This window comes from Salvelinus fontinalis, chromosome 10 (assembly GCF_029448725.1).
Source record: "Salvelinus fontinalis isolate EN_2023a chromosome 10, ASM2944872v1, whole genome shotgun sequence".
Classification (NCBI taxonomy): Eukaryota; Metazoa; Chordata; class Actinopteri; order Salmoniformes; family Salmonidae; genus Salvelinus; species Salvelinus fontinalis.
In genome coordinates, this window is record NC_074674.1 from 28179241 (window position 1) to 28199244 (window position 20004).

The 20004-nt window shown below is 42.8% G+C and overlaps 1 protein-coding gene across 1 annotated transcript; it reads left to right on the forward strand.

Moving 5' to 3' along the window:
• The first annotated feature begins 242 nt into the window (after positions 1-242).
• Positions 243-18868, forward strand: LOC129863923 (WW domain-binding protein 1-like). Its single transcript, XM_055936352.1, has 4 exons — positions 243-483; positions 9617-9719; positions 9967-10134; positions 12748-18868. Exons 1-4 carry the CDS (start codon positions 421-423, stop codon positions 13254-13256), a joined length of 843 nt encoding a protein of 280 aa, XP_055792327.1. The 5' UTR covers positions 243-420; the 3' UTR covers positions 13257-18868.
• The last annotated feature ends 1136 nt before the right edge of the window (positions 18869-20004 follow it).

Below are 20004 nucleotides of genomic sequence, written 5' to 3' on the forward strand. Positions count from 1 at the left end.
AGGAGTTGGTTTGATGGGAAGTCGTAATGCCATCGGCCTTTTTCCCAATATGTCAAGACTTAAATGGACCACCTATTGAGATGTTCATTTTGTTACACACACCTTTTAAGTAAATCCGACTTATCACCTCATGTTAAACACACCTTTTAAGTAAATCACCTCATGTTAAATGAGGTGAAAAGGGGACAGGAGTGCCACTTCAGAATTTGCCCAAAATACTTCTCCAGGTGTATGACAACACCGCCACCCAGTGGCTAGTGCAACATCCCTGTTTCTGGTTCAGGTTTGAGTCACTGAACGCCTTCCGACAGAGACAAAACATGTCACGTACGTAACGGTTTGAATTAGCTGTTCATTTCACAAGTTGTGGATCAACTGCTATATGATTCCCGTCGTGTTGTTGGCCAACAACCCAGAAAGATGCCACAGAAAACACTGGGATCCATTGTAGGTCTGCTTTGCATCGGGACCTGTTTGGTACAGGTAAGCTGCAGTTTGCGTTCATAGCGCGGTAAGCGCTTTTAACCAAGCCCGTGGATCGCAGCTGGATCCTAGGCCTTCTATTGTGCCTTTTTGTTTCCCCACAAAGGAACTTGGGCATGGCTCGCTAGCAACTCCAACTTTGGGTGACGTCAGTTTGGACAAATCGTGTGTTTGTTGATATATTTATAGCTTCTATGTTTATAGCTTGAAATATTTAAGATATTATCCGAAGTTCTGAAAGTATTGGTAAGATTAGTTGATAAACCACCCATAGCTAGCTACCCTAACGTTAGGTTATTTTGTCTGGTAGAGCACCGCAGTATATTTTTTTTGCTTTCGATATTTTGAATTTGCTAATTTGTAATTTGTTCCAAGGATGATGCCAGTTCGAATCAGATGATGGTAGAGAAGAAGGTTCACACTTTGTTTTTACCGATAGTTGGGTTTTTCCTTAAGAGGGTAAAAAGAAGAAAATATGCTGTTTTCTTGCGCTCCGGTGGTGTAGGGGACCTTAGTAAAAGTACAATACCGGTGATTGCGTGAAAGTAAAAAAAATATATACATTGTGTTCCAATTCAGGAGAATTAGACCTAATATAAAGATTATACACACTGTTTCGGGCCTCCAGTAGCTGAAGGCCCAATATTTTGTTGGGATTACCTTTTGGTTACTAAGAGTGTTATATTTAACCCCCCCTCATCCATGCTGTATTAATGATATTTCTAGTTCACCACTTCTCAGATTTATTAAAAAAAAGAAAGATGTTTTTTTTTTTTTTTGGCATATTTCTTGTGATAGTTCTAAATGTTAACTCCCTATTCATATGATCTACAGACAAGTGTGGTGGGTTCCTTTACCTCATATGAAAGGTACACTTAATTTTTCCAAAATTCCTTTCCTTAATTTTTTAAAAGCAATTTATCCTGTTATAGCTGTGTTTTTTTGTTTGCATACAGATTTAATTTTCAATAGTTTCTTATCCAAATGACCTATGTGTAAAACCACTTGACGTTAGGTCAGTCCCTCTTACAGGCTAGGTGGAAGTTTCAAACTGCTTATACCAGTCTCCACAAGCTTTGATCTCCACAAGTGCATATGTTTTAGGTGTTATTTTATTTTTTATTTTACCGTTATTTTACCAGGTAAGTTGACTGAGAACACGTTCTCATTTGCAGCAACGACCTGGGGAATAGTTACAGGGGAGAGGAGGGGGATGAATGAGCCAATTGTAAACTGGGGATTATTAGGTGACCATGATGGTTTGAGGGCCAGATTGGGAATTTAGCCAGGACACCGGGGTTAACACCCCTACTCTTACGATAAGTGCCATGGGATCTTTAATGACCTCAGAGAGTCAGGACACCCGTTTAACGTCCCATCCGAAAGACGGCACCCTACACAAGGCAGTGTCCCCAATCACTGCCCTGGGGCATTGGGATATTTTTTTTTTTTTAGACCAGAGGAAAGAGTGCCTCCTACTGGCCCTCCAACACCACTTCCAGCAGCATCTGGTCTCCCATCCAGGGACTGACCAGGACCAACCCTGCTTAGCTTCAGAAGCAAGCCAGTAGTGGTATGCAGGGTGGTATGCTCATGACATTCCTGTGGAAGATGTAGTTTTTCAGTTTTTCAGAAGGGGCAAGAAATTGGTATCTTGGCTCTGGTTATTGAATAGCTTAACATGGTAGGCCTACTTCTCGTGAGAGAATAGGTTCTTACCCCGGTGTCTTGGCTAAATTCCCAATTTGGACAATACCATAATGTTTGTAATCATTCCTCTGACAACTAATTATAGCTCATTCAATCAACTCTCCACCCTATGCAACTAACACTTGTGTTGGATGCAATTTTTTAAATTTTATTTAAACTACTAATAAAATATTTACGTTTCGGGCTTCATCAATGGCGTTCATCAAAACAATGACAGACGGAATGGACAAGTACATAGGGATTAGGGAAGACAATCAGCTGGTGGTGCCAGTGAGAGGTCTGTCAATACAAGTAAGTCCACAGGGTAAGAGGTATTGTGGTCAATGGCTCCACCTAGTGGTGTATATACATGATGTGAAGTATGTGCAATATTGAAAATATTTTTCAGCTTTAGATTTCAAAACCATCTTCATATAGAGCTACAGAAATGTTGATCTGTATGTGAACAAATATCCACAGCTGTAATAGTATAAATATCTGTAAAAAAAATAAATAAAAGGTGTACCCTGAAAACAGGTTATAGCTCATGGACAGTGAATTATTGAAAAAAGGACCAACAATTGGAAATATTCATGAAATCAGAGCAATGGAAATTCTAATGGGTGTACTATGAAGGAGGGAGGTCTGTGACTTAACATCAAGTGGTTTTACAGGTACAGTGCCACAGACAGCGGTTCACCACGCTGTCTGTGTAGGTGGACCAATTCAGTTTGTCTGTGATGTGTACGCCGAGGAACTTAGATATAATGTTTACATACCCTACATTACTCTTCTCATATGTATATACTGTACTCGATACCATCTACTGCATCTTGCTTATGCCGTTCTGTACCATCACTCATTCATATATCTTTATGTACATATTCTTCATCCCTTTACACTTGGGTGTATAAGGTAGTTGTGAAATTGCTAGGTTCGATTACTCGTTGGTTATTACTGCATTGTCGGAACTAGAAGCACAAGCATTTCGCTACACTCACATTAACATCTGCTAACCATGTGTATGTGACAAATAAAATTAGATTTGATTTAGTAAAGTATTCCGACCCTTTGACTTTTTCCACATTTTGTTACAGCCTTATTCTAAAAGGGATTAAATATGTTTTCCTCCAATCTACAAACAGTACCCCATAATGACAAAGCAAAAACAGGTTTTTAGAATTTTTTGCCGATTTATTAAATATTACATTTACATTCAGACCCTTTTGCTATGAGACTCAAAATTGAGCTCCGGTGTTCCCATTCATCATCCTTGATGTTTCTACAACTTGATTGGAGTCCACCTGTGGTAAATTCAATTGATTGGAGAGGATTTGGAAAGGCACACACCTGTCTATATAAGGTCCTACAGTTGACAGTACATGTCAGAGCAAAAACCAAGCCATGAGGTCGAAGGAATTGTCCATAGAGATCCGAGACAGGGTTGTGTCGTGGCCCAGATCTGGGGAAGGGTACCAAAACATTTCTGCAGCATTGAAGGTCCCCAAGAACACTTAAATGGAGGAAGTTTGGAACATTTAAGTCATTTAGCAGACGCTCTTATCCAGAGCGACTTACAAATTGGTGCATTCACCTTATGGCATCCGGTGGAACAGCCACTTTACAATAGTGCATCAGATCTTTTAAGGGGGGGGGGGGGGGGGCAGAAGGATTGCTTTATCCTAGGTATTCCTTGAAGAGGTGGGGTTTCAGGTGTCTCCGGAAGGTGGTGATTGACTCCGCTGTCCTGGCGTCGTGAGGGAGTTTGTTCCACCATTGGGGGGCCAGAGCAGCGAACAGTTTTGACTGGGCTGAGCGGGAACTGTACTTCCTCAGTGGTAGGGAGGCGAGCAGGCCAGAGGTGGATGAACGCAGTGCCCTTGTTTGGGTGTAGGGCCTGATCAGAGCCTGAAGGTACTGAGGTGCCGTTCCCCTCACAGCTCCGTAGGCAAGCACCATGGTCTTGTAGCGGATGCGAGCTTCAACTGGAAGCCAGTGGAGAGAGCGGAGGAGCGGGGTGACGTGAGAGAACTTGGGAAGGTTGAACACCAGACGGGCTGCGGCGTTCTGGATGAGTTGTAGGGGTTTAATGGCACAGGCAGGGAGCCCAGCCAGCAGCGAGTTGCAGTAATCCAGACGGGAGATGACGAGTGCCTGGATTAGGACCTGCGCCGCTTCCTGTGTGAGGCAGGGTCGTACTCTGCGGATGTTGTAGAGCATGAACCTACAGGAACGGGCCACCGCCTTGATGTTGGTGGAGAACGACAGGGTGTTGTCCAGGATCACGCCAAGGTTCTTAGCGCTCTGGGAGGAGGACACAATGGAGTTGTCAACCGTGATGGCGAGATCATGGAACGGACAGTCCTTCCCCGGGAGGAAGAGCAGCTCCGTCTTGCCGAGGTTCAGCTTGAGGTGGTGATCCGTCATCCACACTGATATGTCTGCCAGACATGCAGAGATGCGATTCGCCACCTGGTCATCAGAAGGGGGAAAGGAGAAGATTAATTGTGTGTCGTCTGCATAGCAATGATAGGAGAGACCATGTGAGGTTATGACAGAGCCAAGTGACTTGGTGTATAGCGAGAATAGGAGAGGGCCTAGAACAGAGCCCTGGGGGACACCAGTGGTGAGAGCGCGTGGTGAGGAGACAGATTCTCGCCACGCCACCTGGTAGGAGCGACCTGTCAGGTAGGACGCAATCCAAGCGTGGGCCGCGCCGGAGATGCCCAACTCGGAGAGGGTGGAGAGGAGGATCTGATGGTTCACAGTATCGAAGGCAGCCGATAGGTCTAGAAGGATGAGAGCAGAGGAGAGAGAGTTAGCTTTAGCAGTGCGGAGCGCCTCCGTGATACAGAGAAGAGCAGTCTCAGTTGAGTGACTAGTCTTGAAACCTGACTGATTTGGATCAAGAAGGTCATTCTGAGAGAGATAGCAGGAGAGCTGGCCAAGGACGGCACGTTCAAGAGTTTTGGAGAGAAAAGAAAGAAGGGATACTGGTCTGTAGTTGTTGACATCGGAGGGATCGAGTGTAGGTTTTTTCAGAAGGGGTGCAACTCTCGCTCTCTTGAAGACGGAAGGGACGTAGCCAGCGGTCAAGGATGAGTTGATGAGCGAGGTGAGGTAAGGTAGAAGGTCTCCGGAAATGGTCTGGAGAAGAGAGGAGGGGATAGGGTCAAGCGGGCAGGTTGTTGGGCGGCCGGCCGTCACAAGACGCGAGATTTCATCTGGAGAGAGAGGGGAGAAAGAGGTCAAAGCACAGGGTTGGGCAGTGTGAGCAGAACCAGCGGTGTCGTTTGACTTAGCGAACGAGGATCGGATGTCGTCGACCTTCTTTTCAAAATGGTTGACGAAGTCGTCTGCAGAGAGGGAGGAGGGGGGGGGAGGGGGAGGAGGATTCAGGAGGGAGGAGAAGGTGGCAAAGAGCTTCCTAGGGTTAGAGGCAGATGCTTGGAATTTAGAGTGGTAGAAAGTGGCTTTAGCAGCAGAGACAGAAGAGGAAAATGTAGAGAGGAGGGAGTGAAAGGATGCCAGGTCCGCAGGGAGGCGAGTTTTCCTCCATTTCCGCTCGGCTGCCCGGAGCCCTGTTCTGTGAGCTCGCAATGAGTCGTCGAGCCACGGAGCGGGAGGGGAACCACCAAGACTCTTCCTAGAGCTGGCCAAACTGGGCAATCGGGAGAAGGGCCTTGGTTAGTGAGGTGACCAAGAATCTGATGGTCACTCTGACGGAGATCCAGAGTTCCTCTGTGGAGATGGGAGAACCTTCCAGAAGCACAACCATCTTTGCAGCACTCTACCAATCAGGCCTTTATGGTAGAATGGCCAGATGGAAGCCACTCCTCAGTAAAAGGCACATTACAGCCCGCTTGGAGTTTGCCAAAAGGCACCTAAAGACCATGACCATGAGAAACAAGATTATCTGGTCTGATGAAACCAAGATTGAACTCTTTGGCCTGAATGCCAAATGTCATGTCTGGAGGAAACCTGGCACCATCCCTATGGTGATCCAGGGTGATGGTAGTATCATGCTGGGTCTGAATACTTATGTAACTGACATTTCAGTTGATTTGTAATTAACAAAATGTTAACTTTTTTTGCTTTGTCATTATGGGGTATTGTGTGTAGATTGATGTGGGGGGAAAATCTATTTAATACATTTTAGAATAAGGCTGTAACATAACTAAATGTGGAACATGTCAAGGGGTCTAAATACTTTCCGAAGGCACAGTATGTCATTTGGATAAGAAATTATTTAAAAAAATATCTGTATGTGAACAAATAACCACAATTGTAATAGGATTAAATATGTATAACATCTAAGGGGAATTATTTTTGGGGAAAAACTAAGGTGTACCTTTCATGAGAGGTAAAGGAACCCACCGCTCATATGGATAGGAAGGTATTCAATGTTAGGTATAACTTAATAAAAAATGGCAAGTTACAACGTATATTTGTAGAAAACGGTGAGCACTGGCGCAAATGAGAGCCATGAGCGTACAGCCGTCGCTTGCGCCTCATCTCCCTACAGTGCTAATGGTGTGCGTCAGTTATTTCAGATGGTGTCAACGTAATGACATTTTGAGAGTAGAATGTTTTTTTTAAGTCACAAGAAGTGACCTTGTCAGTCGTTCTATTAAAAATCTCCCCCAGCAAAGAACCCACCCCTAACTTTCCCACCGCTGCTGAAAAATATGCTAGGGGAAACACTGAAGATCATAGGCAGGGGTGGGTTCTTTGCTGGGGGAGATCTTGTAATTTTTACATAACACATTCAAAATAAAGTATCACATTTAAAAATGTAATTGTTGTGGGGGGGGACAAAGTTGGCTTAAGTGCTCTAGATCATTTAAGATGCACTATACAGAAATCTAATAGTTTGCCTACAGTAATTTCAGTTTGTAACAAAACAAGTAAGTATAGTGTAGAGAATAATTGTGCCATCTAATCTGCTGTGAAATATATTTTCCATAACAAAAAAATATTGTATTTCCAACTATTTGAAGCTGGTGTACAAAAGTGAGACGGGGAAAAACTAAACGGGAAGCATAGAAATAGCGCACTTAACAGATCTACGGCTTGGTTTCAATAAGAATGACAGATCTATAACTCACTTTTCTATGTGATTTTTCAGTTCTCCAAAAAGAACATTATTGCAGCTTTAATTGATTAAATCCTGTAAACACCAGGTTCTGCTGATGGCACTTTTTTAAAGATGGTCCTTTAGCCTCAAATGTATAATATTCCCCCTTTTTTTTTTTTTTTTTTTTTTAAACCAAAAAATGGGATGGATTTGAAAAAAGGTTTACCCTTGCTCTCTACCGTCATCTGATTCTACTTACCACTCATCGTCCTAGGACCTTCAGTGGGCGAGGTACTGACGAGCAAACTTCGAATATCCAAACTGAAAACAAATTTGATGTGGCGGTCCACTAAACTAGCTAGCTAATGTTTGCAAGCATAAGATTTTGTAGACATACAGTGAGATTTTATCTGTAGCTACTGGACAATTTACTATTTTGAAGTATACAAGTAACTTCGATAGCTGGCTGTTAGCTACCACCAGTAAACACAGCGCGCAAAATTACTGGTTAGCTGGCTAGCTAGCTTTCTAGCTAAGTAACTGCACTTTTCCTTTTATGTATTTGTTGGTAGTGGTGCATATAACTTGCTGTAACTGTTAGCTAGCTACTGGCCACAAACCAGTTTTATTTAGCCTATTACAGTACCTGGTTAAAATGCTACTCCGCTAGACTTAGTTAAAACAACTTGAGTGCATTTGGTAGCTTCTATGATATGTTTGTATAATCAGGGGATGTCACTTACCTGTCAATGCAACACCTACAGTGCATTTGGAAAGTGTTCAGCCCCCTTGACTTTTCCCACATTTTGTTACATATACAGCCTTCTCCTAAAATGTATAAAATTATTTCCCCCCCTCACCAATCTACACAATACCCCATAATGACAAAACAAAAACAGGTTTAGAAATGTTTGCAAATTTATCAAAAAGAAACAACTAAAATATCACATTTACATAAGTAGTCAGACCCTTCACTCAGTACTTTGTTGAAACACCTTTGGCAGCGATTACAGCCTCACTGTCTTCTTCGTATGACACTACAAGCTTGGCACACCTGTATTTGGGGAGTTTCTCTCATTCTCTGCAGATCCTCTCAAGTTCTGTCAGGTTTGATGGTGAGCGTCGCTACACAGCTATTTTCAGATCTCTCCAGAGACGTTCGATCGGTTTCAAGTCCGGGCTCTGGCTGGGCCTTTTCAAGGACGTTCAGAGACTTGTCCCGAAGCTACTCCTGTGTTGTCTTGGCTGTGTCCTTAGGGTCGTTGTCCTGTTGGAAGGTGAACCGCCATCCCAGTCTGAGGTACTGAGCGCTCTGGAGCAGGTTTTCATCAAGGATCTCTGTACTTTGCTGTTCATCTTTCCCTTGATCCTGACTCGTCTCCCAGTCCCTGCCTCTGAAAAACATTCCTACAGCATGACGCTGCCGCCACCATGCTTCACCGTAGGGATGGTGCCAGGTTTCCTCCAGACGTGACGCTTGGCAGTCAGGCCGAAGAAATCAATCTTGGTTTCATCAGACCAGATAATTGTTTCTCATGGTCTGAGTCCTTTAGGTGCCTTTTGGCAAACTCCAAGCGGGCTGTCGTGCATTTTACTAAGGAGTGGTTTCCGTCTGGTCACTCTACCATAAAGGCATGATTGGTGGAGTGCTACATGAACTGTGGGACCTTGTATAGACAGGTGTGTGCCTTTCAAATCATGTCCAATCAATTTAATTTACTACTGGTGGACTACAAGTTGTAGAAAAAGGATGATCAATGGAAACAGGATGCGCCTGAGCTCAATTTCGAGTCTCATAGCAAAGGGTCTGAATACTTTAATGTAAATTGGGTATTTCCGTTAATGTTTTTATTTGCAAAAATTGTTTAAACCCGTTTTCACTTTGTCATTATTCAAAATTTTTTTGTATATATATATATATAACTAAGCAAGTCAGTTAAGAACAAATTCTTATTTGCAATGATGGCCAAACCTGGGCGACGCCGGGCCAATTGTGCACCACGCTATGGGACTCCCAATCACGGCCGGATGTGATACAGTTATGGGGTATTGTGTGTGGATTGAGGCTTTTATTTAATCAATTTTAGCATAAGGCCATAATGTGGAAAAATGGAAGAGGTCTGAATACTTTCAGAATGCACTATTTTCTCATTTGATTTAACGCATTGAATGCTATTTGAATGTTCATCCACAGTGAAAGTGGGTCTGTGACTTTGCAGGCTTGCTTGTTAGTGTTTTGTGCAGTAAATGCCAATGTAACTTTGTCAAACAGCTGAGCATGTTTGCATAATCCTGAGATTTTCTCCCAGTTGTGTGTGTGTGTGTGAGAGATGTCACTGAATTGCATGCCTGTGTGTTTGTGTTTAGGGTAAGGAGTTCTGTTTTGGAGTGAACAATGAGCAATACCGGTGCGAGATGGGGTACTGCTGCGGGGAGACGGAGTGCTGCACCTACTACTACGAGCTGTGGTGTATGTTCGGAGTTTCCTCTTCTATCCTTGCCTTTCTAGCACCACTCTGTCCCTCTTCCCATTATTTATTTTCCTCAGATTTTTACATGATGTATTCTTCATTATGGGAATCTCTGAATTTGTCACTTTCATTGAGTCACTCCAATTTGACAAATAATCATGTAGTAATGCTGAAATCAATAGCGCTGAAACAAATTAGCATTGGCCAAAATGAGTTGATTGAATGTAACTACATGATTTTATGCAGGGTTCTGGCTGGTGTGGACCCTCATCATAATGCTGAGTTGCTGCTGTGCCTACCGTCACCGTCGGGTCAAGATGCGGCTGCAGCAGGAGCAGCGCCAGCGCGAAATCAGCCTTATGGCCTACCAGGGTGCTTCTAGCTCCTTCATCTCCCCTCCACCCCTCAACCTAAGTGAGTTTCTCAGCACCAACTGGATACTTATTGCACCTACTACATCCCTGAAATGACTTCACTTGTCCCTCGTGAGTTAACTGTTTAGAGTAATTAGGCCTGGTGGCTTGGAGATGCTTCTTATCAGATTCAGAACCACACCTGACAATTAGTTATTTAGTTCAACACCAGCTAATCCTATCTTGACCGTGTTAACCCTTTACACTTGTGGGAATTGGCCTAAATGGTTAGGGCTAAATTTAAATGTTCTTACAAAATAAATATTAAATGCATAAGCATGGTAGCATTTGAAAGGGAACAGTTTGGAGATTACAGGAAAATTATTAGACCAAAGTTGAGGACACAACAGATCACTTGAAACCAGACTGAATCCAAACATTATACTGTTGATTTTATGTGCATTTTGATATTTACTTTTTTTCGCTGCATTTCTTGATAATGAAATCTGAAAATACTCTGGATACATTCAGTAACGTGATAAAAATATTCCTGGAAAATCTGGGGTAGGTGCAACAGACAAAAAAATGACAAGGATTTGAGTGAGAGGATTAACTGGTGTCTCCATGTGGCCACACACCTCTCCAAAGTGTGAACAGTTCCTAGGTAATTTCAATGCAATTTTGACTAAAAGAAGAGTCTTCCACTAAAAAGTTATATATTTTTTGCTGTGCTGTTGAACTAGAGCAAGCACACTTCTAGTTGTTTAGAATACTGCATCCCCGCCATCACACAATTACTTTTTACGCAGTCCAAAAGCAGCCCATTTTTATAAATCACAATGGGGTCAGGTGGGCATCATTTGAAAGCTTCTTCTATTACCAAAATGACAAGTTTATAGGGTTGTCACGATGGCAGAATTTTTACTTGGATACCAGGTTTAGTATCGCAATACTCGATAGCATCATAATTCCCAATACCAAAATGATACCACAGCAAAAAAACAAGGCATATTAGCCAAAGTCACGGGAATGGTACTTGATCTAGACAGATTAAGTCAGCTACAGCTCTGTTCAATCATTGCATCTTTTGAGTTTAAAATCATTGCAGTTGCATTTAATTACGTCGACATTTGAGACGTCTGTGTATGCATTAATGAATCAATTATACAGTCAATTTGACTTAGTTTTTACCAATTTAACGACATAATGGGAATCATTTATTTGAATGGTAAATCTCTATTGATAAACTAGGTACATCAAGATGTAGCCTAGGCCTATCCACAATACAGGTCAATTTATATTCAATAGGAGTGTGCATGCATTGAGTTAGAGCTTGTTTTGGCTGATTTCATGGGGCAGTTGACAAGCTGTTTCCCTTCCATGTGGCATTTTATTGTACTGATCAGCAACATTTGCCTAGACGTAGCTTATTTTATAAAACTGTGTGCTGTCTCTTTAGCTAGTAATGACGTCATTTGCGAAGCAAGAGGGGGGCGGCCTGTCGGAGCACAGTCAGTTCGCTGAGGCAATAGATCATCTTTGGGAGAGACCGAATAAGTGAATGAATGAAGTTTTTGGTGGCAATCAGCATATTTTGCATTATGGTTTGCAGATTATGACAAAGTACTAGGGTAATGAATTGATTTTAGCTGTCAGCTAGCAAGGACATTTAGCCTACAAAGCTGGAAACTACGGGTATCTTCGTCCATTGTAAAGGGTTGTAGCCTGTATGGACATTGTTTTGCGAACAGTAATTAACAGTTCTACATGCTGTGTCACATTATTCAAGCGTGTCAACTTCTGTGGCGCATGAGCGGGGAGCTAACATGATGCAGCCCAGACTCCCAGTGCAGGCTAGCAATGAAGTGGAGCAGGTACGGTACGCACTATAATAGGGGTTGGCTGCGCTGATAGACAGGCTTGACACGTTTGACGGAAGTAAAAAAAAAAATAAAAAAAATAATAATAATCTGGTACCGAACCATTTTTCATGTTCTACTATCAAAAAAGTACAGAAGTTTTGGTTTACTGAAAACACCAAGCTAAGTTATAAAATACGATCTTAGTGTCAGGCTTTTACAGGGCAATTCAGAGAAACAGATTGTCTATTGTGAAGAAAATTTGCAGCAGAACATGCACGAATCCTTTCTACGCGTATCAAAATTACAAACGGGCTCATTCTGTTCAGAACAACCCAGGGTAAGACGCCATGTCATCTTGTAACTGTACATCAAACATAGCGATCAGAGACGTTGACACGGTATATGATATGGAAATGTGAAGTTCGCATTTGGACTCATGGCTGTTTGGCTTGATTGTATGACATCGAAAACGGGATTTATTATAATCAACGTCTCATCTTTCAAAATACAGAGTCCTTTTAATTTACAGCTTTTCCCTCAGACAACAAAATGTTGCAAAAGTTGCCCAATTTGCAGTAGGGATGGGGGCAACTTGTCATGTGCTGTGCTCAAGTTTCAGAACGGCGGTCAGTCAAAACCTATACAGCGTAGAGCTTGAGCTCTGCTGTCATTTATAGCATATTACTGTACAGCCACTTCAATCCAATTCAGGTGGTATCGGTGCCCAAATCTGCAATTTTCAAACCATATATGGGTATGAGTGTAAAGGGTTAAGATGGTTGACTCCTTTGTGTTTGTTTATTTACACCCAGGGTTCTGGACAGACTGCAAGCTTCCTGACTATGAAGAGGTGGTGGGTCATCCCCCGACTCCCCCTCCGCCTTACTCCGAGATTCCCCCAGAGACCACCACTGCTATCCTGCTGCCCTCCATCCAACCAGAAGCGGTCGTGGTGCTGGAGGCCCCAACAGAGGACGCGCCTAGAGAGGAGCAGACCGCCAATTCGTCATCAGACGAAGAAGCCGCGTCTGTGCCCAGCCAATCAGAGCGACCGGTGGAGGTGGACCCTGAAGGCCCATTGGAGGAGCTGCTGACCCGGCGCAGGCACGTGACGGGCGACTCAGGGATTGAGGTGTGCGTTTGCCAACTAGATGAGGGATCTGGGCCGGAGGAGGACGAAGAGCGGGTGTGTCAGGGGGCCACGGGGGACTGCTGCTCTGCCTCTGATCACCACCACACTCTCAGACACAAAGCGAGAACCCCTGAGCCCCAACCTCAGCCCCAGGGTCAGACCACCAGCACCGGAGACCGCCTGGTCTGAGTTCCATCACCTACCATCCCAGAGGCTGCTGTTGCTGCCCGATCTGTGCTTTAGGGAGGGAGACCCAGGAGAGCTCTTGTCATTGTCATCATAACAATAACTCCGACACCACCAGCAAATGAAATGCCCCACAATAACTCATCAAATTAACCAGGTTGTCCTGTTGGTTAACATCTTTCTCAGTTATGATCCATATAATGACGATGACAAAAAGAAAAGCCCTTATTTGAGAAATATGATTTTTCGTGTGGCTAATTGTTTAATACCCATGGTCCCTCTGCTTTGTTTAGTTCTTAACAAGGGGATGATGAGGAAAAATGCTAAGTCTTCCTGTATGGGGGAGGGGCTGAGACTTCTAGAGAGACCACCAGGTGGTAAGAAGAGGTTGACGCTGGCACAGAATTGACTACATCTACCCACCCCCACTGTCTGGCCTGGACATTTTCTTCTGGTCCTTCTAACATTTCACCTACGTGGGGACAGGACAGTATACCGCAACAGTCACCAACCCACAGGCCTCTAGGCCCCAGCACATAAGGGTCAAAACAGAAGATAATGCTTCAAGACACAATCCTGACCCAAGGGGACTGAACAAAGTGTACGAACTGTGACAAATGGAACTTGTTTTGTTTTTGTAAGGGTGTGTACTGTGTAATCTAGGAGACAGCTGCAAAGTGATGTCACCCCTGAGTCATCTTAGCCTGTGCCTGGTTTCCTCGCGGAGGGACAGCAGGGCTATTTGCATCCAGAGAAGAGGCTGGGAAGGGGAAGTGAAGATGTGCCTGTCTCTTATAGGCTCTCCCTCTCTGGACTGTGTCCCAGTAACATCAGACTCCTCCCCCTGAATCCCCCCCGCTTCCCATCCCTCGTGACTCCTCCAGTACTCGGGTCAACACTTGGCCAGACTGAAATGTATTGAATGGACTGGAACAGACGTTTTGATGTGCGGCCAAGTTCTGTCTGTGGCCAAGTGAACTCAAGACTGTAAGCTGTGACATTATCCCATCGCTGTGCCTGCAACTTGGTGTCTATAAAAAAGCCTCGTGGTGGTTGACCGTGTGTGTCCCAGCCCGGCAGTGATATTACCAAGAATACTGAAGGTTCAGCTCTATAGTACTTTGCTCCTTTATCATTTTCTTGTCATTGTTTTACTTCTCTCTAAAACCAGCTTTGGCTGAGGCCATCTTACCCACATTAATAGCAACACAGCTCTACCAAGGTGCTGCTGTGGGTGTATTGTGTTTTATAGGATGTGTAGAGGAGTAGTCTTATTTAGCGTAGCCACAAAGTGCCCTGGCCCCTGGTGTAATGCACTCAACTCACCAGGCTTTAGACCACTTTTATAAACAATGCACTAGGATATTGCATAGAGTCATTTGTTTGTGTCTGTGTGTGGGTAGTGTGTTTTGATTCGTCGTGTCTGAAACATAAAGCGACACACACCCAGGCCATTGGCCCCAAGCTGGCACTTATGAATCGGCTGCTGTTTTGATCCAGCAACAGCCAGAGCCTGATAGTGACGCAGCTTCACCACGAGTCTCCTGGTCGTGTGGGGCTCAGACTGAGTGAACCAAGGTTTTAAGTATAGACACCCTGTACCTAGTTTCATCATGTTATGACTGCACTGGGCCTGCAGTGTGCTGTTGCGTTCACCCTTGGCTTGCGGTGGTGTGTGAACCCTATAGGAGCAATGCTAGGGATTTGTGGTGGTATTTTCCATTCAGTGGGGTGGGGGTGGCTTTGCTATGTGTGTAGTGTTAGCATAGCTGCACACTGATAAACTGCATGTTCCTCGGTGTTGTGCGTCGCTTGCCTAAGCATGTGTGTCGAAGCGTAGTTGTAGAATCGGGTGTGGAGTGCATGTGATCTTACTGTTCCACCAAGAAGAAGAAGAAGCACCACAAGTCCAGCTGCTTTTTTGTTGGGGGGGGGGGGGGTTGTTTAAATGGCAGTTATGTTTTATTATTTAGGGTATTGATTTGCTTTCATACAGCACTGATCAATTAGGTTATGGACTGACGCACTGTTTATTATTAACATCTAATGAAAAAGGAAATTGACAGATTTATTCTGAATATCTATCCATAAATATGTAGGATCTTAATTTGATCACTCTGTTGCAGGTTAACTTTCCTGCAATTCAGGAAATGTAAAACATTTGGTGCATTTGAGATTTTAAAATTCACATGGCACTCACACATCTGAGTTATCTTTGTTGCAGGTGCATGGTAACAGTTGAGAAAAAATAAGAAACCTGCACACTGCTCTGGCTAGTAACACTGCTCTTTATTAAGCTTTATGTATCAGCCTTAAGGCCTTTTGTACTACAAACTTTAATAGAATACTTATGAAATGCACATTGTTATATTTGGTGACATGTTTATTTTCCCTCGACTCCAACCCCATTCGATGCATTGTACTGGGTGGAGTGCAGCAATGTCTACATAAGGGTGCAAATTAAAAATACAAAAGCTCTGGGGAAAAAATTGCCTTGAGGCAGATATGTAAAGCTTAATAAAGAGCAGTGGTACTTTTTTTTCTTTCGTGTATTTGAGATTTAAAAAGGATTCTGCAGTTTTGTAATTTTCACTTTGAAATTTCAGACATGATTGTATCAACCCCTACAAAAATGTCCATGAATTATATTGTCACATGTCCTGTTGCTGAATGATTATTTTCCTGCTGTAGCAAACTTGCTCAAATGTAAGATCCTACACCTAAGTTGTATGTCTTCAACAGTGTGAAGCCTTGATACTGTAAAAGTAATGTTTCAAAAGTCGTAGAGCATTGTCATGCACACAGTCCTGTTCTCATTCTCACATTAGGACAACATGTTTTCTATAAGACACCTTAAGCTGCCTTGGTAGGTTGCTAGGGAACAGACATGAGGATCGAGCTGCAGAAGGCCTATGAACAGACTCCATTTAGAGGTCATTCTGAGGCATAGGGAAATGCCTTACTACGGTGGTCAGTTGGGTACAGGTAGACTAGATGTGTTTTAGGCTTCTGTATTTGATGAGTAGGCGGTTATATTTCAGACCTATGCTTTTTGAAGATGGCAAAAATGTTTGAGCATGTATTTTTTCCCCCCTGGTAGTCCGGAGGAGTCCTCTATACAAATGGAGTCGGAAGTGTAAGCGTCTAACATGTATTGGTCAGCGCAACTTGTTGTTCTAGGATGTGGTAAACTCAGTGAAACCACAAAACAATATCATGACTCCCATATGTCGCAAAAACTGTGGCCTGTAGAATACGCAACATTTATTTAGTCAAACGTGTATGAGAAATTCCCTTATCTGTGGTCATGTAGAATTTTTATCTTAGGTACCCCTATTTTGCGTAGAAAAAAAAAAAGTTTAGTTAAAGGATATGATGGAAATTAGTTTGATATTTGAACTGACCTGAAAGCATGTTGAATTAGTAAATGGAAGATTTATTTTTTTCATGAATGCTTGTTTTGTTTTCTTGTGATTTCATATGGGTTTTTTTAATGGTTGGGAAAAATCTCCCAACTGCAAATGTAGAGGCTAAAGTGCATTCATTTTGATGCAGTATAGATGAAGGTAATGGAAATTGAAAAGGTGTTCTTGTTTTTGAAATGAGGATAATGGGGACCCATAGTTTCAGTCCCATTGCGCACTCTGCTTACTGGTCAAGATTATTGCCAAACAAACTTCTTTGGCTTTCACATGTTTACCTAGATAAAGGGCTATCAGTCAATCATGGACAAACATCCTTCCATTCATCTGTTCTGTAATTTTCTTCTTTGCCTACAGTTGCAGACACGGTAATATCTGAACATAATTGTTTGGATATCTTTTCTGTAGTAAATAATAGGCTATTTGTAAAAAAAACTTTCTTTACAAATAGCCTATTTTTTCTTTTGGTTTCAATGTTCAGAAGCGGTTATCTCTCTTTTCCTCTCAAGCCCCCCACCTGGTCCACATGGCCTCTCCAGTATACCAGCAAAGAGGGCACAAGCTAGGTTCAGTGGCAGGTTGGGTATATGGTCCCTGGTGAGGTAACTATCCCCAGGTGTGATGATTGGGGGGGCTTAAGTCATGGCTCATTGAATCCCTCTGGATCACGAGGAACCCCTCCCCCTCCAGGGGGCCCGAACATGGTAACAGAGTGCGTGGCAACCCTCACCAATGTTTGTCTTTTTTGAGGCAGGGTTCTTGCCCACGCATGTACTGCAGGCACAGTGCACAATTTATATTTTGGAGATTGTTTGCCAGTACCAACCAATTACTGTACTCAACCCACACGTGACGTCTCACTTACATATGCATACTGTCCTATTGTCATGAATAGCAAACATGTGTTTTTTTTATGGACATCTGTATTTGACACTGATCAGAAATCTACTATTGGCACCAGTGCCATCAGTTGTCAGCTCAAGTTTCATTTACCTTGCTCACTAGGCCAAAGCTCTGTCATTGTATAATATCCTCCTTTTACCTGAAGTGTTCCTCTTCATTTCAGCTACACACGCCTCTGTAATATACTGTACCTGACTAGGCTATGCAAAAACATAAACCCACTGATGTATGCTGCAATAACTCCTGTCTGTAGTTGCCAGTACAAGCAATATCTCTGTCACAATGTACCTCAGTTGGTATGTGTAATGTCTTTGTTTAAAAAATATATATTTAACAAAAATGAATGGTTATTATTGCTACTGTCATTTGTGTGTGTGCTTTAAAAGTAAATGTGTATCTACATGTTACCTCTTGGTGTGTGGGGAGAAAAGATGAAGCCATTCTAGTAAATGTTTCACCTTTCTGTTCATCTTTAGTGACAGTGGATAGAATGTGTTGCTCTCATTCTAATCTGCTAAGAATATTACTCTTGCTTTTATTATTATGGGGGATACATCTGTTTTGGTTGTTAAAGTAGTGTTTTGAATGCTTTTTGTGAGATTAATGCCATTTTTAATCTTTCCTCAGACTAACATTATTCTGTTTGCTCTGTGGGTACTTTTGCCACTGGTTCATCCCTTGTGTGTTGCATTGTCATGGCGCATTGGGTGTCTTTGTAAACCGCAGCACATCTGTCCTTTGTTTTTAGTGTTTGAGGAATTTAATGACTAAATAGTAATAAGTTCTTGCCTTTTTCTCCTCGATTGCCCGACCTTTTGATATAGATAGCGACTGCGACCTGTATCAAGTATGGAAGCAAAGATAACCCAATGCTAGATGGCAGAGTGGTGACACCTCCAGCTAGCTCAGAAGGTTTTTAATTTTTAGATGGTCACACTTAGGGGTGGGTTGCACTTGAATTATACGGCAACAATGTACTTGCCCCATAATCAAGGATGCCCTGTAACCCAGATGTTGCTTACATTTCTCCCTCAACCATAGTTGGATAATGTTAAGCGGATATTGATTCGCGTGGTAAGACTTTTCCAAAACGGCACAAATACCGACGCTTGAAAAGGAAGTGGTTGTCCAGAAGTGCATATCCCTTTCATTATAACAAGCCAAAAACAATTGGGGAATGCACTGAAATGTGTGGTACATTTGAATGCTTTGGTTTAGTGGGGGTCTGCTGTGTACTCTCGGGGTCATTTGTATTTTATTTTTTATAATAAAACAAACATTGGCACTCAACTGAAGTTGTACTGTCGTTTTTTGCTTTGAACTTTCTAGTTGATTGCTGTTGTTTCTCAAGCCTATAGTGTTGGCGTTTTGATATGCTCTCAGGTAGTCTAACATACTCCACAGTAAGCGGTTCCCCACCCAGGCATCTGAACCAGTTGAGCTATTGCTCTTGAGGAGCATCAGAAGGCAGAGTGAGATGGTGCCTGAGGCACGTGGCTCAGTCATTATTGAGGAGTACCCAAGACAGCCTCTAACATGCTCTTCTTTAGGGACAAAGTCACAAATGTAGTAGTCCCACATTGCCAGATATGCCTAAACGGATGGGGGCAAGAGTTCCAAGCATAATATTAGTGCAGAACACAAACTTAACCATGTGTGGTTTCATGATATACAATCGCATGACTTGAGTAGAATATTTCCTTCAATCTTCAGTGAAGGTAATACAACATTACCTGCTATCATTCCTACTTTGACACCCATTTGGTTGAAACTAGGCCAAAGATATGATGGGACTCGTTCGTCTCTACAGTATATGTTAATGATCATTATCCATTTTATTTACCTACTTTCCCATATCCCGAGCCGACATCACTAAGGGTTGTAACTTAATGGCAAGAAAAACAAGTTTACCATCAATATAGTAAACAAGCTCCTGTATTTTACATAGTGGAAAGATGAGGCACAGACCCGAGTGGCTTAACAGGAGTAAAAGACTGCCATACAGTGAAGACTGGGGAAAAGGCAGCATGTGCAATGCACTGTCTTCAAACACTGCTCATGAGACGAGACAGTTTAGATACAGTGTGAGGCGCAGTGGATTGTCTTGTTTTTCTCAGAACGTGGAATTAAAATGGATTGTGCAGTATCCCGTTTAAAAACTATCCATTTCAGAGGGACGCTATAATTCAATGTTCCCAACCTTTTTTGGTTACTGTACCACCAACTGAATTTTGTTCTGCCCGGAGTACCCCCTCTTGCATTTTACCAGTAGGCCGATGGTCTCATGAGTTAAGTACCCCCTCGGGGTCCAAGTACTCCTGGTTTGGAACCACTGCTATCATTTATTGAAATTCCTTTGAAATGTTAATGGTTAAAATTCTGAGGTCAGGTCTGGGGAAAAACAGTAAAGTACACATTGGTTTCGA

Bases quoted from the DNA above. Each gene is read 5' to 3' on its own strand.
- LOC129863923 (XM_055936352.1), top strand. From the start codon at position 421: ATGCCACAGAAAACACTGGGATCCATTGTAGGTCTGCTTTGCATCGGG. The intron at 484-9,616 runs GTAAGCTGCAGT...GTTTGTGTTTAG, and splicing joins TCGGGACCTGTTTGGTACAG to GGTAAGGAGTTCTGTTTTGG. The intron at 9,720-9,966 runs GTATGTTCGGAG...GATTTTATGCAG, and splicing joins CTACTACTACGAGCTGTGGT to GGTTCTGGCTGGTGTGGACC.